Genomic DNA, 26,081 nt, shown 5'->3' with positions numbered 1-26,081 from the left:
GCAAATGAGCAGGTGGTGCAGTGCTGTGGGCCAACAGGCTAATACAACCCTTGGCTTTATAAATAGGAGAATATAGAATAATGTCTTTATTTTTTCTGGCACTAGTCCAACTACTCCCAAAATCTGAGAGCCAAATCCCTTAATTCTTTAACCGAAGCTGAAAATTAAATGGTTCGGAGAAGACCAGTAAGAATGATTTAGATGAAAACTGAAAACATTCAATCTACCTCCATGTGTAAAAAGAAGGTGAAGGGGTGACTCAATCACAGGTTTGAAGTACTTCCAAAATTCAGTGACTATGCTAAAGGCAGACTTATTCAGCTTCCCAGTAAGGTCTTTTACCAGTGAAGGCAATTAATTACGGAAATGCTTTAGAGAGGAACAAGTTAAATTTCCCAGCGCTGGGACTGTCAAAATGAAAACAAGGTGCTTTTAAAAACTATTTTTAACACATACAGGAGTTTGGTCCTGTAAGTCTGCTACCCATGAGACACAATGAGTTGATCACAGCTGTGGATTCTGGTTGCTTGTCTATGCAGAAGTTGATTTCCTTGGGGCACTAAGAAGCAGCAACCTGTCATCCCCTTCAGCATCATCTGACACAGATCATGTGTCCCTGAGCACATGATGGGAGCAGCCATGTGGATGCTAATGTTTACATGGGTAGAAGGGATGAGCGTGCTTGTTCACAGAAGGCAAATCCTTTGAAGTGTATTGCATAAAAATGTAACAGTTCTCACTCGAGAAGCCTGAGACATGCATTGCTGGAAGCTGGGAACTCCTCAGAATTGTCACTATATGATTATCCTGCTACTCAGTTCTTTATCTGGCATCTGCCTCTGGCTGCTCTCACAAGCAGGATACTGATCTTTCTCATGCCAAGCTGTCTCTCTGGTCTATGGGAAAGCTGACTCGCCCCTGATCTCTGAATGGAGCATGAGTTTTGGTGGGAGCAGAGAGTAGATGCATGATGATAAGTTGGCATAGGTGCAGGAGAGGACAAGAGCCAAGGGAGAGAAGAACTGGACCACTTGCTACTAGAAAGTCAAAGACAGACTTGGGGAGGGGAGTATAGATGAGGCTCAGAACCCTTCCAGGATTTGACACGGATTCAGGAGGCTCCTGGGCTGAACTTGTATCATCAAACGATCAGGAAACCTCACAGCAAAATGTTGATTACTTTCCCAGTGTAGTTCCTGATCCACATACTCAGCCTCTGACTGATACACGTGGTAAGTGGGGAAGGCCTGTGCTGTGAACCTAAGGGTCCAAACTTCTTGGATGACTGATGGTTTTATTCAGTTTTGTGGAATAACAGATTTTTTCTTCCCCATGCAGTTGCTGGTAACTGCTTGCATATCACTCTCTGACAGAAACAATACTGTAAACATTCATTACGACGACCACTGCTAACGGCGTGTTTAATGATCTCTTATCTAGTTTCTACTGTAAAAACCATCTCCTGATTACACCCATCCAAAGACACCAAGAGACCTTCAGTGAAGATTACAATGTAATGATTTTGCCCTCTAGTGGCTGAATGACATAGCCCAGCTCCTTTGGAGTCTGTCTTAATACACCTTTATTACATCACCAGCCTTGAATCTTTAATTTTCTAAATTTTATGCAGGGTTCACCCATTACACTCAAGTACTACCTGCACCAGAACAATCTAAATCAATAAAAATGCTTGGCTAAACATCCTCAGAAGGCTATATTAAGGTTAACTCAGTACTTAGTGAGTCATGCAGTAATGCCACTAATACCCAGGCACTTAATTAACCTGTGATGCATTTTCCACCAGATGTGATTTAATCTCTAGAAAAGAAAAAGACCTGCTATATCACCATCTCAGTGTGTGGGTCAATTTAGAGTCATTCTATCCTTATTCTGTCTGGTTTAAATTTTAAAAATATCATGAATTCTTAGGAGAAATAAAGATGACATTTTAATCCTTTCCAAAAGTACGCTCTCATAGGTTATACATTTAAAAGGGAACATAACTGGTTTACTAGTTATGCTGGCTACATCTTGAAACATTCATCAATTTTCTCTCCATATTTCTGACACTGGCCCTGAGGCTTTAAAAGATCTGTCTCTGTATCTGTGTTAAACTTCTGTGAGAGCTTAAGCAAGGGTTTTGGACTTTAATTACATCTTGATTTTTTTTTCTTTTCTCCCCCTCTGGCACCCATTTTAGTTTATTAGCCTAAGCTTCATAAGGAAACAACACATTTAATTAAATTGTTTGTCTTTCTCTTTTGCTCTCTCTGCATATCTTTAGGATCTCTTGGCCAATTTCTGCCTCAGCTGAAAAAGTGGTAAGTCTCAAAGGAAATTAAGTTCATACAAGTTTTGTGGCAATCCACAGGCAGGCATAGAGAGGGTGAGCCGAAGCAAGTTGAGCTGTTACATATTCAGTGTGGCAGCAGCCAGCTTGTTAACAGTCAGCGTGTGCTCCGGCTGCTCAGACAGCACACACACCCCACCACATTACTTACTCCCAGCGTATGCTGGCGTGGCCTCGGAGTGTCACAGTGAATTTGGAGGAAGCTGAGGTCGTTGTGGTAGAGAGGATCATCATGGACGTGGCAGGGCTAGTGTTAGTGCAAAGAAGAGATGAGAGTGAAGACACAAATCCCTGTGCAAACAGGATTTATTTTTCCAGTATTCACAACAACAGCTTCTTGAGGGTTATTATTTGGACTCTGTAATTGAGATTGAGATGTGATACTTGGATTATCTGAAAGCCTCTGCTAAGCAAGAAGTCAAATTAAAGGATTTAGTAGACCCTTTTAATGAGGAAACAATAAATATTTGGATCATTTCATTCTCATTGTTTATTTTGCTATTCATCTGTATTTGGAAGCCCTGGAAAAGCTTAAGAAGCTTTCTGATTACATTCCTGGTCTGGCCAGTAGCTGGAAATGCCTTTAATGAATACCCACGGGGTTTGGGTATTCATGAACATGTTCCAAATGAACATGTTTGTGCTCAGTAACAAAAAAAAGCCAGGATTTTGAATCGGGAGAAAAAGGTTCTTGTTCAACTTTGTAGCCGACTTGCTGAGTGACACTTAACCCATCTGATCCTCTTCCCTTGTGTGTACAGTAGAACTAGTTGTATGCACAGCATGAGTAAGTCATGTATGAGGCCACATCAAGGTCTGTAAAACCGCTTTGAGAGTCTCCTATGAGAAGTGTTATGATGATGATTACATGAAAAAATTTCATTTGGAAGATACGATGTCATCGCCTAAATACGTGCTTTCTGGTTCACCGAAACAAAGGACTCTCGAGATTCAAAAATGGACAGAGTTCGAAAGATTAACTTCATCTTCCTAAAACGCTGAGAAACATGCATTTCCCATTTGAAGATCTGAAAACACTTTACTTAGAGTTGAAACCTGTTCGTTCCCTCAGACAACCTGTTCTGTATAACTCAAAAAATACATTTAAGATTTTGGACTAGAATCATAAACTCCTGATTTTACTTCATATCCCATCTATCTCAACTACAGCATTATTTAATTTCCGCAATTATATAAAGTCTTCCATCTTTCAAAGGAATAATGTTGGAGCTGTGCCAGAGGATGGTGGAAAGTAGGAGAATTGAGACTCTCATTATTTGGACAGAGGTTATAATCCATGCCCAGTTGGTCTAAAAATTGCCTTAATCGTGGGATATTGATGGAGGATGAACCAGTGTATCTCACAGCTTCTAGAAGGAATTTTCTGAGTTGTTGATAGACTACTCTAAAAAGCCATATACACTTTTCCATACATGCAACAAGCATACCATGCTTCATGGCCAACATGAAGCACAGCGGTGAAGAGCAGGTGATTTTTTAACGTAGAATCTCCAAAACTGTACCAGCTTACAAGCTCCTAAAGTAGGTCTACATGAAAACAGTCTCAGGCATTTGTGTGGGCTTCAGTGAATGTAGTCTGGGCTCGACGCACTCACTCAGAGACGCAAGGCTTACCCAATATGCTAGCTGAGGACAAACTACATCAGACGCTTCAGAAAGGAATTCCACCAGCAGAACAGTAGCACAGAGGATGTTTTGTGGAAGATCTTTGAATGATTGTTTTTGTGAACAGAAACCCGGTCCCCCAAATATCAACACTTTAGATGCAAGGAAAATTCTAAGGACAACGCAGTTTTAGAAAAAAAAAACAGTTTGAAATTGACTCAATTTTAATTACATACAGCTACAGAATAAAAATATTTCAAAGTGAAAAATCCAAAACTGAAAAAATAACCCATTATTAAGAATGTTGACTTGACATCTTTTGACATTAATCTTTCCTTTTGTTTCTTCCAACATAGCTATATACTCTGACCAAAAAAGTCATCTTTTTCTTACAAGTTTGATATACAAATTAAGTCAATTCATTGTTGTACTTATCAAATATGAATGGACACGTTTTATTCAGAAAAAGATCTAATCCTTTTCAAATCTTGTTTTTACCTGTGTGATAGCTTGTAGCAGTGAGTACCATGCACTAATTGTGGTATTTTGAAAGTATTTTCTTTCATCAACTCTACATGCTCTATCGGGCAATTTAAGTTAATGCCCATAGTTCTCATATGGGAGCAATCAATTTTAATTTTTCGACATAATCCTCTTTTCTGTTTATTTCCAAAATGTTCCTCCTGATAACTCTCTGTTTCTGCAAAAATCTCTTCAAATCACAAGTTTTCCTGCATCTTTATATAACATTTATAACATTTTCAGCTTCTAGATCCTCAGCTGTATCCTTATTGACAAGCTAAAGGCTATGGCCAGAGCTAAGCATGCAGCTACATATTTTGATCAGTTTTGTTTGATTTTTTTGCTTGAAGGATGCAAGTTATCAAAAGTATAAACCTTGATATAGAAATTTTTTTTCTTTCAAAGTTTATGAACAGGATTTAATCTAATAGGTACTTATGAATTTATCCTTTAGGTCTTTCTGGATTCAAATGAAGAGCTGGGTTTTCTTTAGAAAGGAAAAGAACAGAAGCTTACTTGAGAGGAAGTGGTAGATGCAGTTGGCTCATTGTTATCTTAAGCATTTCCCTTCTTTGTTGTACTAGAGATAAATTAATAGCTGCTATGCATGGACACGCATGACTCTCAAGTTCTGGCTCATGATTTCTTGTTATTACATATTTGAAGGCATGACTTGAAGACAAACTCCAGCAAAAGGGATTTAATTTTTGAAGGAATCTGGCAGACGCTTTTGCAACATTGTCTTGGATAATTTGCTGTTGGCATGTTTATATTTTCCACCATACTTCTCCTTATTGCCAGATTCATGACAGATGGTGCAGTGGGCATCAGAACCACCATCCTTTATGCATTTTTAAAGCAAAGTCTTTTAAAGAAGAAAAGCTTGCACAACTGTGCTGCAGATGCAGGTACATCTTCTTCTCCCCTTGAACAATTTAGGAATATGTCGCTCAATTTCAGCCGTGCTTGAAAGAGGCAACTGGTGACTGCTGTAGGAGAAAGTCACAAACGACTGCCCCTGCTGAGGGCACAGCAGAGAAAAGGCAGCTACTACACATTCCTTTAGCAGCAGGGGGCTTGTTAGTCAGCAGCGTGTAGGTCTAGACTCCTTCAGAAGGTTAATTCTCCCCTTTCAGAACTGCCATGGGAATATGGTGCCCATAACTCAGGGGAAAGGCACGATGGAAGGCAGGTAGTGAAGGTGATAGTTAAAAAACATGGACTTCTCCTGTCCCATCATTAGTTCTTTGAGCAGCGAAACTGTTCACACGCACAAAAATTTGTATAAGTACACCCTAAAGTATTCAAGGCATTAATGAAAATCCAAAGCATCTTGTTCATTTCAATTGCTTCTCCACCCACATTCTTCATTGAATTAAAGGATATCCTACACGCGCTTTTGTTTCACTTATTCCCTAAAGATCATTTCATCACACACCAAGCAACGATCTTCAGCGTACTCAGAGTAACTTCGCAGTCAGAGCGTTCAGCATTATGATGTTCCTGGCACAAGGGATGTTATTAAAGGATTTAAGAGACGAATAGACTGCAGATTTCCCCAGGGCAAGACATCAGAAAATGGACATCAAAAGAACCTGGCTCAAAATGCAGCGGGCATTACCAGCTTGTGGCAAATCCCACTCATCTCTGTACAGTAATGCTGTCAGGCTGCGTTAGGGATGTGTCTATCCCGGAATACCCCTGTAGAAGTGTTTGCTTACCCAGTGAAAGCGCTCCTATTCAATACCAGCCCCTCTAGTTCAAGCCAGCATAATCTTCATTAATCAAAAATACACTGGGCCAAATCCAGCTACAATCATAGTCAAATCTGCAATATCCCAGAGCAAACATGACACAGGCTGTACAGCCATCAAAATTACCTTTGTTTTCTCCAGTCATAAACCCAGTCGGACTGCACAAAGAACCATGCAGATCTCCGAACATGTGAGTATTTCTTACAGGAAGTGTAGTTTGTCACACATTGCACGTCATCTTCACAGACCCCAACAGGATGACAGGCCCGTGACAGGATTTTTTTTAAACTTCTATTTCCTCTTTCACCAAGATCTCATTGGGATTGATTTTCTTACAGCTATTTTGAACCATGAACAACAATTCTTGAGTAGGCACTGAGGAAGGAGAAGCACACATGATGTCACCACCTGAATTATTATGCTAGGACATAAAAATAGTTCGAAAAGTAGCATGACCAAAATTACCATATCGTTTAATTACAGCCTACTTTCATGACAGGCCGTCAGATAATTAACAGTGTCAAAATGCTGAATTGCCTCCAGCTTCTACATGCTTTGCAAATGACATGGAAGTCAACTTTTTAAATAGCAACAGCTTAACTGAAAATGTAAAACCCATAGTGAAATACTTTGAAAGATGAAGCAGTCAGCTGAACTGACATGAAATTCCCTGCACCATAAATTCACTAGGGAAGACAGTTAAAATCCACTTAATTTTCTTTCTGAAGATCACATTCACGTGAGGATATTTTTGTGTTAAGAACTATTTTTCTGAAATTGATATCTTTTTAAGAGTTCTAAAAAAAGGAGCCATAAGTGACTGTTCTGTCCAGCTATGCACATGGCCTGGTTCCAGCACTGGCACCTTCCCTCCAGCCTGCCACAATACAGGCAAGCATAAAGCAGAGAAAGGCTGAAAAAGGTGGGGTTTTGTTGATGTTTAGTTTTTCTTTTTTTCAGAAATAACTCACCTTCCCTGATTGCCAAGTAACACATACGATACTAGAGAAAACTCTCTGTAGAGAGAGAGGGGAGGATATTTGAATAAACTTGGGAAGTGATACACAATTATGTTACCCATTTATTATTAGAAATTAACATAGAATAAAACAGTGGTCCCCGATCATTTTGTGGAAAAGGGCCTCTGGCCACAGGTGACAACTGGCCTTCCTGGCCTCCGCTTACCCTCCGCAAACTCTCAGCCAGTGCCAGGAGTACCTGTGAGAGGTGAGAGCAGAGCCCAAGCATGCAGACTCCAGAAGCACGGAGTACAAAGAGCACCCCTCCTTGTCCCTTGGACAAAAACAGGGATGGGGAAGGCAGTAACAGAAATTCTCTTCCCTTGAAGCACACCTCAGCTGGCATAATCCCCCCACGCAGCAATGTCAGTTCGGCATCACCTTAGGCATTTAGTTCTTTTGCAGATCCCCTTTTCTTTTCCCTCCATCATTATCACTGCAGCACGCAGGCCTACCTCCCTGTTTCATATTGCCTTTTGAACTCCTTGAAAGCTGCTTTCCTCCCCATGCCACTGCTCCCCACATCTCTATACAGCAATCTCATAATTGGCACCAAATTCCTTATTCTCTTTATTGGACAGAGTTAAAATAAACGTTTTTTTATAAAAATGATAAAATAAGCTTTGCATAAATTGTAGCAAAGCAAAACAATAGTGCTAACTGCACTGGATAGACAACTCATGCCTGAACTAGCCATCAAAAGATAAGAACAGTGCCCAAATACAGAATCAAGCTCTCCTTTGAAGGGTAAGAAAGAGAAAAAACGTCTTGAAACTGAAGCGAAAACAGTACAGCCTCTCTCCTTCATTCTTACTTTTGTAAGAAGATAATTCCTTTGTTGAAGAGCCAGAAAGAAAAGTTTTGACTTGTTTCCCCAAAGGAAAGCGAGTGCTTAACATTGAGAAAACTGATGAGCAAACATCCCCTCCCATAGCTTGCAAAAAGCTGAGCACCTTAGTAATAATGGAGAGAATCCTATCTCTTGGATGAATAAAGGAAGCAAGCTAACACTAAGCCAGAATTTTATGTCATATGGTAACAAGGGAACATTCACGTCAGGTAGAGTGCTTGAATAATAAAGGATAAGGCTACTAGAAAGCAATCTGAAAATACAGGAGAAACTGCGGTGGGTGGATTCATAGCTTCATGGTTGTGGCACTGTCCAGGTGATCAACAAATTGACAGGTAGAAAAGATGACTAGATTGAACTTCAAGATAACTCAGGTGTGGGACCAAGGGGAGCTCCTTCGGCTTGTAATTTATGCAATAGGCAAAGGGCTTCAAATACTAGAAAGCAATGAGTGAGCTTCTTAAGCTGAGTTCAAAGTGGTCTCTATAACTAAAGTCTTTGATCAAGAAATTTGTTTGGTAAAAATGCCATTTAGCATGGCAGGCTGTGAAAATTAAAGCTGACCAGCAAACAAGAATGATTCATCTGGCCAGGATGAAAAACACCTCAAAGCAATTTTCACAAAATGGGGATTGTTCAACAACTCTAGCTCTGTTCCAAAGGGAGTATGTGTTAGATGGATCCTGCTAGCTGTGTCCTCTTGTGCTAGGACACTATTGCTCTTTTTCCCCGCAAGGAAGCCCTGAGCCCTGCACTGACATTTTAAATTACTGAAAACTAGTTGTTATTAGCTTGACTATACCTTAAATTATAGGCTCTCCAGGGAAAGAACCATCTTTTACTCTGTATTTTTACAGAAAGCAGTGTAAGAAGGAATTAGCATCCAGTAAGGCATATTACACAATATGATGATGCAATGTTAAGAGCGCATTGCATTCTCCCCTGACCAGGTGTTTAACCAGACAATCCCGGAGATACAAGCATTAGACCAATAACAACTGGAATGGAATTGGCTTCCACTAATGGTGGAAGATATCCCACAAACTGCAGCTGCACCAGCTCAGTAAGTGCTTTGGATACCAGCCTGTGCTATTCCCCCTTATTCATGGAAACATACCTACAATTCCCACTTGCCAGGAGTGATGTTGAACTCTATGGACTGAGGGAGTCAGGAAGCCAGGAAACATTGCCATATAGACACAATATCACAGAAAAACTGATTGAGTAAAAGCAACAACGTCACTGCTGCCACTGTACAGACCTCCATGCTGAATACAAGTCACTAGTTATTCCAGGCAAGTTGCGTTGCAACCTTTTTCCCATTAGTTCATTTCTTTCACTAGTAAATATGAAAACAAAAGCCAGACACATGCTAGTCTTGACCATGTCATTTATTAGGTCAGCAGTGATGGCAAACAGGGAATCGTTCAGTCTTATCACAGACAAAGCCCACCACTAAATCACATTGAAGCGTACACGTGGAGAGAACATTTATAGTGACACATGCTCCTTGCACTTCTCTAATGAGCTTCGTGGCCCTGCTTGAACCATCCTGTTCTCCTCCTAGCAATGTTCTGACTTCACAACAGTGTGTGGCAACTCCCTGCTCTAGCTAAAGGACATTGCTTCACTAGGTGTAATTAGGCCTATACAAAACAGGCTTATTTATGCCTTGCTAAATCACATGATTGGGATTGTGTGAAATGCAGTGAGTCAGAGCACTTTGGAAGCCCTGCCCAGCTATTTCCTCATCTCAATGAGAATACAGTCTGTAAACTGTTCGGGCTTATAACTAAAAAGTCAGTCAGATGAATATCTGAAATTTGCTAAAAAGGCTGGTACTTTATTTCAAACTGCCAGAACCCTTGCAAAATAATTTTGCCTGTATTTGCTGCTTACATTATGGCTTTTTACAATAATTGGTAAGTACACACTAGGTTTTTTTAGCTAGAAGTTTGGTAGTACCAATAAAAGTATTTGGTCCTTGGATAGAAGTTTACCCTAATGTAAGAAAGGTCCTGTGAGATCTATTGCATAAGAGTCATCTGGATAAGCAACTGTAGTACAATTCTATTTTGACCATAAATGACTGACAAAAAAAATGTCCAAGGATATAGAATGTTTGTCACAATGTTTTTCAATAGAATAATGCATAGTAAACTAATAGTAAATACATCAGGAAGCTGCTTGAGGGGGAGAGGAGCAGGAAAAAAAGTACTCTTTGTAATCTGTCATTTATTTTAGCTTTTACCAAATTAGGGAGACGTTCTGAGCATAAAAATCACAAATATTTTTGCTGTAACAGGATTACTTAACTACAGTAGTAACAACTGTTAAAGCTTGGCTACCTGCACAATAAAAACAATGCGTTAATACTTCCAACAGCTATTTTCTGTGTGACTGTTTAGAAGGTTAAGACTAATTAAAGATAATTATTTCATCACCTCTCTCATCTTGGCTTATCTAAGCTAACACAGAAGGGCAAAAATTTAATCAAGGCACATATCATACAAAAATCTAACACGAATTAATGCTCAGAGAAACTAATACCAAAAAGGATGTCTCATCATGTTTATTCGAGGCAAGTGAAGTCTTGTTCTGAATGGCTACTTGTTCGTCTGCTCTTTCCTATCAAATACTGGTCATCCCAAGAAATTAAAAGCCAAGAAGGCCCCAGCAGTCTGAAAGTTTTAACACGTCCTGTGATGTCAGGCAGACCAAATTCAGCAGCTGCTTCTCAGGAAGTACTCACAGCAACCAGAGAGAAAGACGACAAAGCAGTTACAAAGGAAGATGCACTTGGTATATACATTCTTGATGACAGGACTGTGAGCCGTTGAGAAAACGGTGTAAGACATTGAAGCCTTATGGCAGTTTACTGCAAATTCGGACTATTTTGCAGATTAAAACCAGAAAGAGAGAATGCACGGGAAAGTTTCTGCCAGTTAAGATGTCAATGACATACCTCTGCTTGTTGCCACAGAGCAAGCAATCCTGCTCACAGAATTCACGAGTTCTCAGTGACCAAGCCTGCACTATAAAAAAAATCTTCTATAATTTAAGAAAATCATCAGGAGAGAACACGTACCACTAGAAACAATAGCTAGATTATCCCTTCAAATTCGACTTGTAGCCTTTAAAAGAAAAGAACGGATGGAATATTTTTTAATGGAAAATCCATTTCAAGGTTTTCAGGAGAACCAAGCTGGAAAATCACCATGTAATGGGATAAACTACTACAATTTCAAAGTTGGAAATGGCCAACGTGATTTCTCGGTGCACACTGCCAATGAAAGCAATTCTGCAACTCAAAGGGCGGGAGAGATAAAGGTTATAATATTGCTGTGTTCAAATGTTAATAATTTACAGCACAGAAACCATGGGGCAGGGAGGAAAGTGACGTAGAAAACACTAGAATATGTAATACATTCCCTATTTTTCAGAAAACTGCTATTTCTTTTGTGTCAAAACAGAAGTCTCAGCAAAGTACTCAAATGTCCAGCAGCAGATTGTGAGAAATCCTGGTCTTCCAGTCAAGCTAAGGAAATCAGGCTGTGGGAGACTTAAGGACTAATAACAAGGGTTACTTCCCTTGTAAGAATTATTTTAATCCCTATTTGCTTTCTTTCAGAAACATGCAAAAATGCAAGCCATTACTAATTACAACTGTCACTCAGTCTCCAGAAACAGAACAAATGCTTTAAAATGACCAGAGAAGGAACTTTAGTTGCATCATTATTCCCTTGCGACTGTGAAAATGCTGTGAGCAAGTTACAGCTATTTTCGATTAAAGACCATGTGTTAGAAACCCATTTGAAACAAGATCTCATCAGAGACGGCAATTTTTTCTGAAAGTTCACATTGAAAGCTATTTACTGTCTGAGGTTTTCAATGAACAGGAACCTGCAGCATGAATTGAAACTTCAACAGCTTGCTCCAGAAAAATCACTTTTCACTTTTTACAAAGTCATGCAAAATGGGCACGAGGGGAAGGCCGCATTTGGGTGCTGTGGCTGCAGAGCAGGGGGATGGCTGGGTCAGAGGGTGGCTGCGGTAATGGCACGCTGAAGCCACGTGCTGCATTCAGCTTGCCAGCCCACGTTGCAGGCACTGCCTACACATTACCAGTTTGCCAGCACTAACCTCCTGTTTCACAATTAAAAGTTTAAAAATAAGCTGCAAGCTATAGAATCTGACCAGCTCTGTTGCCCAAGGCATCAATATGGTAAATCCTTCCTTTCTTCCCAAACTCACTATGACCCTGGCCGCAGCACTGCAAGCTTCCCCATACTGCCTCACCAAGAGAAGCCTCAGAAGCAGAGCAAGCAGCAGCAGCAGCATGGAAAAAGGCTAGCTCAGTGTGCAAGGCCCATTTATGTGATGGCCATCTCTGCCAAGCCTTCACAAAAGGACTCAATGCAGATGTTCTCCTTTTAAAGGAAGGTTACCATTTATTTCAGAGAGTCAAAGCTGGCCATCTATCAAATGGCAAGGCAAAGACGACCAAAGCAGACCCTGTACAGACAGCTTCTTCTGCAGGCAGCTGCTCCCCGCAGGAGACCGCAGGCTCAAACACTGCCACCCAGGTGCGGGATGGAGTTTCACAAGCTGGCTAAACCAACCTAAGCAAGCTGTCAGGGCGAGGAATGACCAAGCTTTTGGCACGTGCTACCATGCACGTACTACCATGCACAACTGTGTGGTCAGCTTTAACAATCAGCTGAGCTAAAAAAACTATTGGAAACTTACAAAAAAGTCATTTACAACCAGCCAAGCTGATCTAGATGACCTCTCAGATCACCTACTGCTGCTGGTGCTTGAGAAAGTAAAGTGAGGCGAGGGCTGCCTCTCTTGCTGGTTTGGAAGCTTGGTACAGGCCTTTCATGAAACTAGTCCTGGCGTGCAAAGGTGCTGACAATCTGTTGGGATTTTAAGCCTTCACTTACCTATGTCTGGCAATAATTTGCATCGCTTGGAAATTTCCAACTTCATATGGCCTCAAAGTCAGATCTGATTTTCTGAAAATGTAGTTTGTGCAACATTTCCCAGTGTCTGGAGAAAGCTGGTCACATGGCACTGGCTCTTCTTCTTAACTGTCTGTTAAGTTGCATCAGATCATCTAGAAATACATCAAATACTTTCTAATATTACTTTCTGACAATAAGGAGTTACTATAGCTGCTGCAAGCATGTTGCAAGAAAGGGTGAGAGGTCACCTAATTCCTATTCAGCTAGACATACACTGGAAAGCCTTGGAATATGATTTTTTCTTTAAACTTTTGCCTTTGTTGATACCTTATCAAAAATACTGAACAACTTCTAAAGCCTCAAATGAGCAGGTAATCTCCTTTTACTCCAAGGATGCAACAAATTTAGCACAGTTATTAAATCCATCCACAATGGGGAATTCAAAGAAGCACTAATATCTGAGAACCTGATAGATACCAGCTTGCAAAGAGAAAATTGTGCCTGAGCAAGCTGTGGTTCTGTTGTTTAGTGAGAGGGCATTTAATAGGACTGACAACCCCCCAAACAGTATGTTTACCATGTAGAAGTAGCTTTTTGTAACATCTGTATAGACATAGCTCTTCTCTGAAGAGCCATCTCCATTTTATATTAATTTACATACTACATTCTTGTATGAGGAAGAGCGGTGCTCCCAAAATGAAGGCAAACCAAGGCACTGTAATATGTGTAAGTTTGTTTCTTCTTGCCAAACATACAGTGCCAAAGTCCAAAATAAAAGCCCAGTTCCCAATAACCCTATTCTAGACATGAACCCAAGCTTCCACCCAAACATACCAGCAAGACCGACTTTAGAGTTAGTCTCTTCACTTGCTCTGCTTGGCTAACTGAATTCTTGTCTGGCACTGCAGCCCCCACGTTTCTGAATAAATCCATGAAGTTCTTCAGTGTCTGCAAACTGGTCTTTGAAAAGGGGGAAAAATAAAAAAATTACTTGATGGGAACGCAAATAGTTGAATGTGAATAACCATTCCCTGTACTTCTGCAATCACTTCCATAAAGCTGCTATGGCTGTTGTGATGTGCTTCTGTTTCCGCATCACTTCATTTGCTCAATTACAAAACATGGATCATTTAATCAGTGTAATCCTGATCTCCAGAATGATCTGGCCACTTTGCTGAACAAAACGCTACTGTCTTCAAATAATACAATGATGCTAATCTTAAGGGCCAGTGGAAGAATTCTATAACCCAAGTTCACTTACAGTGCATGGTTTGTTAAGCCCCTGCATGTGTCCCTTCCATCTGGAGCAGCACAGGCTGACTGCAGGGAAAAACAGGAGAATTCCTCACTGGGAGGCTCTTTAGTAGAGACATGAATTCAACACTCACATAAAGCACAGATTTACCATGCTGTTTTATAACTGCCTTGGTTCTTTCCTGTAAAAAGCAATGCGCTGGTCAATCAATACACTGCTCAGTAAACAAATCACTATTAAAACCGTCAGTGCCCAATTGGTACATATTGAATCCAAAACATTATTTGTGAAGATGGTGGCAGAAGGGATTTCATGAACAACTCCTAGTTCCCGTGGAAAGTTGACAAATAGTAGGGAATTAACATATTTCAGTAGCAGTTCTGATTTCACCCTTACCAATTCTATGCATTCTTCAATTAATCCTAGACAACTTAGTCCACGAAATTTTCAGAAGTTGAAGAAAAATGTACTTGAACCCTATTTCTCCAGTCTGCTGTATATCAAATGTTCTGTTATCAACTTCTTCCACCCTACCACTGCTTTTCTGCAAACTCATTCTGTCACCAAGCACTGCACGAGGAATCCCAGCACTCAGTACCAAGTTTCCAGCACCACTGACTGAGTTGTTCTACTGCCATCTGTCATTCACGCACATCTTTTCATAGAGCAAATGCACAAGTGTTCTACAGACTTGCTCTTCTGCCTGAGGCCAGTCAGTCCCAGGTTTCCTCTTCGTAAACTAGGGAAATACACAGACCTAGTGGCAGTCATAGTAGAATACCAGTGTTTGCAGTCTTAAAAGTTTGCCAAGTTCTCGATTCTTTCAGTCTTCTGTAATTCAGCTTTCTCACATACAGTCCAAGAAGTTTCAACCTAGACTCTGCTTTCCAATACTATTTCCAAATTATTACCAAGATCTTTAGTATGTCAGTAACTTTATCAATATCTTTAATGTCAACAGCATTAAAGTAGTGAGCAAGTTCACTACAGAAGCCAAGCAAAGAACATTTTAATGCACCACCTGTCCACCTTATTGTGGGGAATTTTTACTGTAGCAACACTCCCCCATCACTACACTTCATAACTCTGCATTTCCATCAGCATGTACAAACACTGAGTTTACCATGAAAAAATATGAAGAAAAATAGTTTTTCCCACAAGAGCCTCGATGGGTTAATTTTAATTAAAATCAGTTTAATGATTGATAAGCTCTAGTATTTCCAGCAGCAAATCATAAGTGGTTGACTGTTTTCAGATACAGTGAAAAACTGAAGATAACGTAACTACATAAGCTAGCATATTTAGTTAGTTTACTGCTTGTCAAACATATGAAAGAATGACAGTTTAACATGTAAATTCTCATGACGACCAAGAGCAAAAATTAAACAAATATTTTGTAAGGATCAGGAAATTCACCTATACAGAAGTTTACCAAATCCAATGCTTTCTCTTAATCTCTCACAAAGTTACTTTCAACATACTTCCTACATCAGAAACCAACAAGCATGAATTTTCAGTATCTGATTAGTATTTGAGAGAGGGGGGGACATCCCATACCACAAACTCAGTACAGTTGCTACTCTGAAGTGCTCTTCACTCGTGCCCCTTAAGCAAATGGCAGAACACCGCAAATACCTGTTTCCTAGTATCCTTCATTTGCTCTTTGAGCTTGCAAAGGAAGCAAAAGGCAATTCAGTGTGCCTGCGCATACGTTAATGAAGAAATCTCTTCCTTATAAACCGAAGAATCTGCAGCCGATTCAAGGTTAGCCACACAACAGACCAATGTTCCATTCAACACTGCAGAGAAAATAGGAGAATGGATATATGGGAGTGTGAAATCCTAAAGCTCTAACAGGATCTTCCCTAAACCTGCATGTATCTTTGTCAGGAGCTGTCAGCAAGGAGGCCCTGCTGTTCAGAACAGCAGCTGCATCCACCAGTTGTTCCTCAGCTACTGCCGGTGGGAGGATGAGACAACATACAAGAGGGGACGTTTCCTCTTCTGTACTGCTATTTTATTTTGTAGCAAGATCCATGTAGTATATAAAATAACAAAGAAACGAACAAAGACCTATAAAATAAATTGAGGAGTTCAGATGACAAACCACTACAGCTCTGCTTTCATGGTTTTATGTCGTCGTCACCAGGACTCATGTATTGTTTACCTTGTACTTTTACAGTTTTCTAGCCTATGAACCTACATAAAAAGCTGATATGTTCCAATTAAGCCATAGTTAACTGACAGATGTAGAAGGAAAAAAATGGCTTTCTTAAGCCACAGCTGCCCTCGACACAGGTTACAATGATGTCTAACTACACTAATGCACATTACATTACAAGAACCTTGAAAGAGCCTCTGAGAAAACAGGTTCACATTAATCATCTTAAAGGAAGGTCATAAATACTGCACTGTACCAATGGTACCTCCCAATGTTCTCTTTATGCCCGAGGAACATGTGTCTTTTTAGTAAGGTACTACGTAGATGACAGCAAACCCAGAGGTAGGTTATAGGCAAAGGTAAAATACAGGCAAAAAAAATCCCTTTAGAGCTAGTCATTGCACAAACTGCCCAGCAGGAGGCAAGGCAAGATGTCAACAACTCTTTCCTCCCACCTTAAACGTTGCTCACATGGTGCATTTAATTTCTAGTGACAATGGATCATCAGCTGCTAGTAAATGCAGTCATGCCAAGAGAACAGCTTGAAGTTATTCAAGCAAAAATCTGTTACTGTGCAAAACTGGTTCACTGGACTATTACCAACTAGACCTCCGAGTTTCATAAGTGACCTGATGGTAGAAAACTAAGGGATCTGTTTTCCTTTTGACGTGATATACTCTACACAATCAACAGGAGAACATACAGCTAAGTGTGTGGAAGGAGTCAAAGTTGAGAAAGGAAAAAAAAAATCACACTTTTCTGGGACTGAGTTTTCTTTTTTTAAAAAGTTTCTGTACCAAACAAGCTGATAAAATAGCTCGTCCAAGGTATCATCTGGGATCAACATAAGGCTGATAACAAATACCGTGTACATTTCAACATAGATGAAAGACATCTGAAAGTACAATAGTTAGAGCAAATTAAACCCCAATTTTAATGGTGTAAAGCCTTCAGGTCACAAAATGCGGACAGAACTTATCTTCACTGCCTTCTGTGCACTATTCTGTGATAATCAAAAGTAACAATGTTGAAGATTCGTTTTATTTCTACTTCCAAAATAAAAGGGGGAAAGGTTAAATAAGTGTTCTCCAATTTGTTCTCCACTATATGTACACCCACACACATACACACACGCACATGCACACACCCCTCAAACTGCACTGACATTTCATTTTGACCAAAAGAGTAGATCTTGGGAGTAAGTGCAAAATGCAAAATCAACTGACAGAAAATGCTGAACAAACAGCATCATAAAAATACAAAATATTTATATTACTGAACTATTAACAGATGATGTTCTCTGTTTCTTTAAAACTTTGGAACCACATAGCTGATTTCTTAAATCTAGTCCATGCCAGCTTCCAGAACTATTAATGATTTAGTTAGCTTCATTCTTTGATGCTTCATCAAAATTTTCTACGAGATCTGAAAGAGATGAAGATATTTAATACAGTAATGCCCAGTAACGACGCCTTCAGACATTTAGTGAAAAATGCATGTATTATATGAAATGTTAAGTGGTTCTCAACTATACTCATGCACGCTTTTTAAGGGAGGATTTCAAACTGCTCTAGAAAATAGAGTTTGTATATATTCAAAGAACTAGACATACAGGAACACTCAGAAAGAGCTTAAGTTCTAACATCGAGTAACATCTGATTTTCAGAGGTGCTCTACTATATGCAGTTGAGTCTTGAACAACGGCCACTCTTTAACAACTGTCTGAAGCTATGCACCTATTAACTTCTATACTCCAGCAAACAAAATTTTGAAGAGACCTGTACATTTTTAGGTAAGGTCAGAAAAATTAAGTGCCAGAGCAAAAGAAATCAAACATCTGGGTCACCAACTCATTGTTTTAGCTAACACACCATACTGATGATGCATACAAGAGAACGTGGTGATTTATAGTGTTATCAATTGACAGATTAACAACTTAGAATTAACGTTTCTCGAGAAGCCAATAAACACTGACAGAAGCTTGATTTCTTCTACTGCAGAAATAAGAGTCCCCACCCCAAACCCTGATTTAAAAAGACACCCTGACCACTATGCCAATCACATCATTTTACAGATATTCCATTTTGCAGCCCTAAAGCCCTAGTTGGGTATTTAGACCACCTGTTCAACCTCCCTGAAGGTATTTTAAGTTGTTTCTACCTAAGAATTAACCAATTTGTGCAAGGCAAACTACTTTCAAAAGCTGGAATCCAGAGTCATCACTACTGCAATGCTGCCCAGTATATGAAGCCTGCCTTAGCAAATGAGTAGAATAATCACATCAAGAACTAAGTACTCAAGTGCGTGAATTGAGTATTTGTACATCAAACAGACGTGTATGTTCATGTGCCTACCTGGGACATCATCATCTTCTTCATCAATATCTTCAGATTTTGGTGCTTTGCTGTCCAACACTGTAAAAAGAAAACTGGTGCTGAGTTCTCATTGTACAGAGTTACTACAACCACACAACAACAAAAATACATAACATACAGGTGAAAATAGAAGGCATTCCCTCATTCCGAGAAACAAACATAATGACTGGGTATCAACAGTAATCAGCATGATTAAAAGGTCCACTTGTGAACATTCTTGTATTAAAGTACTAACACTGACATTTTCAAACGCCTAGGCATATTAATGCAGAGCTAACAAGAGATCAAACAATACAGAAAAACCCCAGTGTGACTAAATCTAACTGAAGCCATGTGTTTTAATGTAACAATAACATGCCACCAGTCCAAGGCCAACATATCACATTATTTGATTTCCTAGAGGCCACAACTGTAAGAAAAAGTATTTCCACATCAAGGGTCCTGTATGAAACCTATTCTTCCGTAAGTCATGATGAAACTTGGGACCATGTTACACGTAATCTGGAGAAATCCAAGAACGTAAAATAAAAAGAATTTCTTCACATTGGTCCACTTAATCCAAAACTAGCTTTCTGTGCTACCTAAGGAAACACATTAAGAATTTATTGGTACTGAGGTTGTAATAAAGAAGTATTATTATGATTACCCATCTTTCTACCTATTAATACTAGTAAAATAAGAAGGAAGAATTACTTTCAATTAAACTCTGAATATGAGATATAGATGAGATTGAAATTACTGATTTAGAAGAAATAGATTAGTTTGTTGAAAATATTAAACCAAATAATGTACTTTCTAACTCCCAAGAGGGACAAGTGCAACACATTCAGTTACAGTCCTTTTAATGGCCATTTCAGTTACCATTCAAGACAAAAAAAAGTCGAAAAACTGTTTTTCATATTTATAATGTCCAACTTCACTGGGGCTTGATATTAAGAATTAATTTTGGCAACACACATGAAACATGAACTCTAATATGGACTTAAAATGAGAAGCATACCTATTCCACAGTCAAAGAAAGCTTTTACAAACACTTACCAAAATCAGACTGATTACTTGCATGCTTTAAAATACTCTTGTATTCCAATTTCATGAAATATACTATTTAAGAATAAACTCCCATTTATTCTTAAAATACAAACTTGCTTAGAGAGAATAGCTGAGACCACTACAAATCACATTACAGTGGTCCCTCAAGAAGAAGATATTCTAACCAGGATTATCTCCAGGCTCCGGTACTTAGCATCAAAATTACAATACAGTATATATAAAAACAAATGTCATATTTTTTGTGTGTATGTATATATATATATAAAACAAACCATCTTCTGTGGTTTTAAAATGAGTAGAAAAGGAATCACACTGGAAGATTTGATTTTGAATTTAGAGTGTTGTTTTTCTTCCAAATGGAATTCCAAAATAGAAGATAAAGAACAAGTTTTCTTCCTCTGTATCCACAGTAAAAACATTTTGTGGAAGAAAGAAAACGGACCTGGTACCCCGACAAAGAGAACCTGTTGAGATTTTCTGTATGAAAACTTAAATTACTTCTGTTTTGCTAAGTATTTTGTCACATGCAGTTGTGTGCCTGGAATTACAACATGCCTGACTTACCAGACTTTAATGTTAATTTTAAATGAGGGCCAGCATATACACAATCTTGAAACATCAACAAAAATTTGATTATCACCCCATCACATACTGTATGTCCACAACAGTGGCCAATAAATAAAACCAAATAGGTTTTTGATTGCTTTTATGTCATGTGTTGTTACTAAATTTGGGTTGAAGTTTCAACACTGCATGTATTCTCTAAATCATCAATGAAAAATTCAAAAACACCTACCTTGTCTTGGGAATTGTTCAGCTAACTTCCTGAGACTTGTTAAGCTGTCAGCACCAAGCTGGCTTAAGATGCCTGGAAGCATTTCTGTGATCGGTTTAGCCTCTGCGTGACCAGTAATTGCAAAAGTGTTGGCAGAGAGGGATGCCTGAACCTTGGGGTTGTTGAAGTGAATAACTGTTCCGTCATCTTTTATCATGTTCACCTGTTTAAACATATAAATAACATTTACCAAAGTGTTGCAGCATCTTGCTGAACAAGCACAATAAATTAATTCAAAACTAGATTTAAATCTTAAAATATAAAGAAAATACAAAACTAGTACTCCTAGAGAATATAACCACAGGTAAAGTACCTAGAATTAACTTCACCTGAATTGGAAGTAAAATGAGTTAGTTGTCTAGAAAGGGCTCACACATAGTGTATGAAAAGTCTGAATTTAACTGCTATGATTGTCTTACATATTTATCTGTATAGTAAGCAATAAATATACAAAGCCTTGTGTGTTATCATACAGTCCACATATTTTTGTGGAAGGCAAAAAAATATATACAGGCTATTAGCCTTTAAGGCATAAACCAGTTATTATTAGGACTGTCTAGGGAGAAGTACCTCCAACTCTGCGCTAACTCTTTAAAAACTGAAGCCCTAACAAAAAAGCTTTGCCTTATCAGTTTAAGACACTGCCATTCACAGCTATCTGTGTCAGCTACCACCAGGAATATGTTATTGTTTCTGCAGCAGAATTGGCAAAGGCACAAGATTCACAATCTGGCCTCTTTGCTGAAACTGCCCAATGCAAAGACTTCCACCTCACATCTCTTACAGTGTTCTAGATTTATAAATTAGCTGCACTGGAACAGGTTTCTGTGCCCTCCTAGAAGAGTCATCACAGAATTACTGAAACCAAGCACAATGTACAATGATTCTGCTCCCCTTGCCTGGTGCTCTGAATTACCAAGAATTAAGTTTTACAACCACTTTCAGTTCTTACAGCAGCCTGTTTTGGCTCCTACAGATGAAGTTTATTCTGTTTTTTTGTTTGTTTGTTTTTTTTTTTCATTTTTTTAAGTTTTGAAGAAGGGAAAGTTAAAAGCTTTTTTCTTCCTGGGCATGGCTGAGCTATGGTTATGCAGAAAATTTTATCTGAAGAAAAAAAAGGAAGAGTTTTACTCATCCAAAGGAACAGCTGTAATGAAACTCATGAGTTTTATGATGCTGTTTTTAGTAGAAGTTACAGGGAGAAAAATTGGGGGACTAAAGAACAAGTCTAAAACATAGATTTAATGTACTCAACTTTGAAGATTAATAGCTGTTTTAAACAGAAAAAAATAAACAGAAAAAACAGGAGTCACCTTCCTGCAAGACTGAGGGAAAACGATAAAAGCTGTAAGGAGTCATCTTATTTAAAATCTTCTTCCAACCAAAACAAATCACAAAAAAAACAGTCTGCCTTCTCAACACTACTAACTTCCCCAAACTCTATTTGCATAGGTCAGTTTGGGTCTTCCTGAACAGTAATACTGTAATTATATACCTAGCTATCAAGGTAGAAGGATTTTGGATAATCTTCCTTCACATCAACGCATTTTAAGTCTTAATAACCGTGTCTGAATAAAGATCTTATATTCTGTGTAAAAAGAAAGAACAAGGACTGTTTGTATTTGTATAGCACAGCATATAAACATCGTAATTCAGTCAGCCAAATTAAAGTGTTTCTGCAGCAGAGGTATGAAAGCTTACAGGCAAACCAGGCTTCCATACTGAATCTGTATTTGCCTTTGGAGGAGAGATATGCATTAAGTGACCTCTGGAGAAGTCTCGCAACCCTGCTTAAATTAATTAATCACAGATTAAATATTATGCTTCTTTAACCATGTACTACAGTAACATGGAGCTCACAGTGAAGTAACACCTCCTCCCCCACGTATGAGCATCACACTCTCTACAGCACTATGGAAGTCGTTTCTATTCCAGCAAATACTTTATATGGAAAAATTTATACACACAGAAAATACTTAGGGAATACCTGAAGCCTTTGTGTTCCTGCTTTATATAACAGAGAGGCTGTTTCTGTAGAGTTTTGCTAGTGTTGTAAGAAATATCAGTCTCCAGTAACTTCCACAAACAAATCTAGTTTATGTTCATGCAATAAAAGAACCTTCTTTTGATAATGCAGACTTGCAAGTTGTTACTCCAAGCATTTTGATTCTCTACTTTATGTTCTGCATCACATAACTCTTTCTTTAGATGTCCCTGTGCAGTAAGATGTACTTAACACTTATATTAAAATAAGGCAATTGATTGCATTAAGTTAAGAATCAAGGGAAGTTTTGTTTTGCAATTAATGCAAAAGACATACATTACAAGCAGCTTACTGGCTTCTGTGATGACAGTCTGGCCAGAAACTCTTCCCTTTTCTCTATAGATATGTACACATCAATGTAAATGAGACCAAAAAAATTAAAGTAACTTCACCTATCAGTAATCACACCTGAGTCTGAGGGGAAAACTCATTAAGAAAGAAAATTAAAAACACAAAACCAACACCAAAACAACATAATGATTTTTATTTCACACAAGAAACATTTATTTTCTCACTATACCTCTTCAATGCCAGCAATGTTATTTACTGCCAGTTTTTTGAGGGAGCTCTGAAGTTTTTTGTCATCAGCTGTTGCCGTTCTGTGCACCACCTTCTTCTTTCTGCGAGCTGTTCCCTGGAAGAGAATCAAGAGAACAGTCAGCAACACAAACTCTCACAACACTTGAAATTTAAGTCCTCTCACAGTCCAAGCAACATCTCTTCAAGCTACGAAAAAGCTCTAGTGAAAAATGTTTCTTGTCTTTCTTCCCTTCACCTACAGTTTTTGCTGTCAGTCTCAATTTTGAGATTTTTCCTAAGCGTGAGAGACAAGACGACACTGAAAAACAGTAGTATTTTCTCTTCCCACAAGTTGGATTATAAAAATACCATTTATTATTAAGCAACATAAAAGAATGTTTTCTGAGAACTTTAGTTTGTCCAGGATGCAACACAAATACAGTTATTTTAAAACACTTTTGTAACTACTCAGTTTACGTTTTTAAACTGTTCCAGATACCAATGCTGGAATTCCTACTTTGAAAACTTCTGTACAATCCCTCCAACACCACGATCTATGGTTAGGAAACAAACGCCCATATTGAACAACCTATATTGCTTTTTTGTCACATTAGCTATCTGCTAGCTCAGAGAAAACAAAGAGCTCAATTACAAGCCCTAGAGTTGATACAAACAAAGCAACTTTCCAACAGAGAGAAGACAAAACTGGAAAAACCAACAGGTAAGCTTAGCTTGAGCTTTCACAGGTCACAACAAGTAACAAGGTTTAAAAAGAGGATACACCCTGGAAACTACTCATCCAGCAGCTGTGAGCTAAAAGAAAACTGCATTTCAGGTAAGCAGTACTATGATCCAAATCACGTTACAGGCCTTAAAAATACAATTTTGTTAAAGCATATATTTTCCCCCTCCTGGACTACGTTTTGAAAAAGGAAATTTAAAAGAGATTTCTCTTTTAACATGTAAGTTACAGAAAATAGTGCATCGCTGGTGCTTTTCTTACCTTTCCTCCTATTCGGACCTGAGCTTGAAGCTTGGCCAGTTTTTCTTGATTCATAGTGCTGCGTCTAAAGAATGAAATAGAAATACAAATTAGCTGCTAAAACATTAAGGAAAAACCTCAACAGAGCAGGGCAAACAAACAAAAAAGCTTTAAAGCCGCACCATCTAAATAGCACAAAGCAGTGCAGCAGCAGCTTGTTTAGCTGAAGCGCGTATCACAATGAAGCACGCCAACACATTTCACGTTACATCAGTTCGAGATATTAGCTGCAAATTTCCAAGTGCAGCAGTTTGTTATTTGGCTGAACTACTCAGACAAAGATCAGCACGTAGAGCACAACTGCTTCAAGGATCGCACCTTTGTGCTTAACAGAGCCCAGGGAGCGAGACTCATCGCCGAGCTGCCTCGCGTACTATTTCCATATAATGAACCCCCGCTACTTGCAGCTGATGCCCGAGCTGCCCACCCAGGGAAGTCCGCGCACTGCCACAGCGATCCCTGGCAGCTCCTCTCCCAATTCAATAGCTGGGAACTTTGTCAAGTGGGCTCCCCCGCGGGCCAAGCGTGACCTTTAAAGGCTAAGAGCTAAAACACCCGGAGCGGGTGCAAAACCCCCTCAGGGCGAGGTGCCCACCTCGCGGGCCTGCCCCAAGGAGCCCTCAGCGCTCCGCTGACCGCGGGGACGCCCCTGGGGCGGCTGCAGCGTGCCAGGGACAGGCAGAGCCCGCAGCACCGCGTCCCGGCCTCGCTTCCCCTTCCCCTCCCCGAGGCCGGGCGGAAGGGAAGGGGCCGGGAAGAGGCCGGGAAGAGGCCCAGGCGCCGCCCGCCCGATGCCTGCCGAGGGCGGCGGAGCGGGGCCGGCGGGCGCGGGGCGGTTCTCACCTGAGCCCGGCGGCCCCTCGGCGGCCCGACACGCGGTGCGCACAAGATGGCGGCCGAGGAAGGAAAGAGGGGCGCGCAGAGAAAGGAAGCTTCGCGCCACGTGACGGCGCGAGCCCGCCCCGCCCCCGCCCGGCGATTGGCGACGGCTCCGCGTGGTATTTGCATGGCGAAGGTGGGGGGGGAGGTGCGCCCTGAAAGCGGGGCCTGCTGGGAGTTGTAGTCTGCTGCGGAGGGGGCGCGGCGGGTCGTGCGGGACGGCCGTCCCCTGGCACAGCGCCGCAGCGTGACCCTGCCGTGACTTTTGCTTTTGAGGGAAAAAAACCAAAAACGTACAACCGCTTGCGAGGCGGGAGCGTTTGCGGAGTTCCTGCCCGCAAAATAAACGAGCGTTGTGTGCTGCCAGCCGGCCCTGCAGCCCGCCCGGCCACGGACCGGCGCCCCGGGGCGCCCCAGCCCGCTATACCCGGCCCGGCTCACGGCGGCTCTGCGCGTCCCCTCCCTCTTACTGAAGCCCCCTTCCAACAAAAACAAACGTTTATGGCCACTTCTACCCTCCCAACCGCCCGGTTGAGAGCTGCAGAACCACCAGGTTTATTTGTCAGGAGGAAAGAAAGTCGACACCCCCCACCTCCCAAGGCCTGCTCCCGCCGAGGCAGCTCGGCTCCGATCAGGGGCCCACCAGGGGTGTTGGGCCCCGGCCTGCCCGACGGGACCCTGCCCCGGGGCCCCGGCTGCCTGCCCGCAAGGCACCGGGCTGAGCCGACCCGAGGAGCAGCCCCCACCCCGCCGCCTCCCCCAGCGCTTTCCAGCCGAGAGGGGCCGGCAGCACCGCCCACATCCGTCTCTCATCACTTCCTGGCTTTGAAAAA

At 40.4% G+C, this 26,081-nt stretch overlaps 1 protein-coding gene across 3 annotated transcripts; it reads right to left on the bottom strand.

Annotated features, from left to right (window-relative positions):
* Nucleotides 1-15,516: 15,516 nt before the first annotated feature.
* BTF3L4 (basic transcription factor 3 like 4) lies at nucleotides 15,517-26,076 on the bottom strand. 3 transcript variants are annotated; one of them, XR_014587606.1, is made up of 7 exons: nucleotides 25,892-26,076; nucleotides 25,213-25,516; nucleotides 24,331-24,394; nucleotides 23,329-23,442; nucleotides 20,726-20,927; nucleotides 18,859-18,918; nucleotides 15,517-17,929 (listed from the first exon to the last, which is right to left on the bottom strand). XR_014587606.1 is itself a non-coding variant. In XM_083847042.1 (6 exons), exons 2-6 carry the CDS (start codon nucleotides 24,382-24,384, stop codon nucleotides 17,883-17,885), a joined length of 477 nt encoding a protein of 158 aa, XP_083703168.1. In that variant the 5' UTR covers nucleotides 24,385-24,394; nucleotides 25,213-25,372; the 3' UTR covers nucleotides 15,517-17,882. The 3 variants fall into 3 exon arrangements, 2 of the variants coding, with proteins under 2 accessions (XP_083703168.1, XP_083703169.1); XM_083847042.1 differs by lacking the exon at nucleotides 25,892-26,076 and having other exon boundaries at nucleotides 25,213-25,372; XM_083847043.1 differs by lacking the exons at nucleotides 25,213-25,516; nucleotides 25,892-26,076 and adding an exon at nucleotides 24,965-24,987.
* Between the last annotated feature and the right edge of the window lie 5 nt (nucleotides 26,077-26,081).

The sequence above is a fragment of the Anser anser genome, assembly GCF_964211835.1.
Source record: "Anser anser genome assembly, chromosome: 8".
Classification (NCBI taxonomy): Eukaryota; Metazoa; Chordata; class Aves; order Anseriformes; family Anatidae; genus Anser; species Anser anser.
The sequence above is the reverse complement of the archived record's forward strand: the minus strand, read 5'-3'. Positions and strand labels throughout refer to the sequence as shown.

What these genes read in the sequence shown, in the direction of transcription:
- BTF3L4 (XM_083847042.1), bottom strand. Translation starts at nt 24,384, where the DNA reads ATGAATCAAGAAAAACTGGCCAAGCTTCAAGCTCAGGTCCGAATAGGA. An exon ending in ACATTGCTGGCATTGAAGAG is followed by an intron (nt 20,928 to 23,328) that starts GTATAGTGAGAA and finishes ATGTTTAAACAG; the next exon opens with GTGAACATGATAAAAGATGA. An exon ending in TGAACAATTCCCAAGACAAG is followed by an intron (nt 18,919 to 20,725) that starts GTAGGTGTTTTT and finishes TTCTTTTTACAG; the next exon opens with TGTTGGACAGCAAAGCACCA.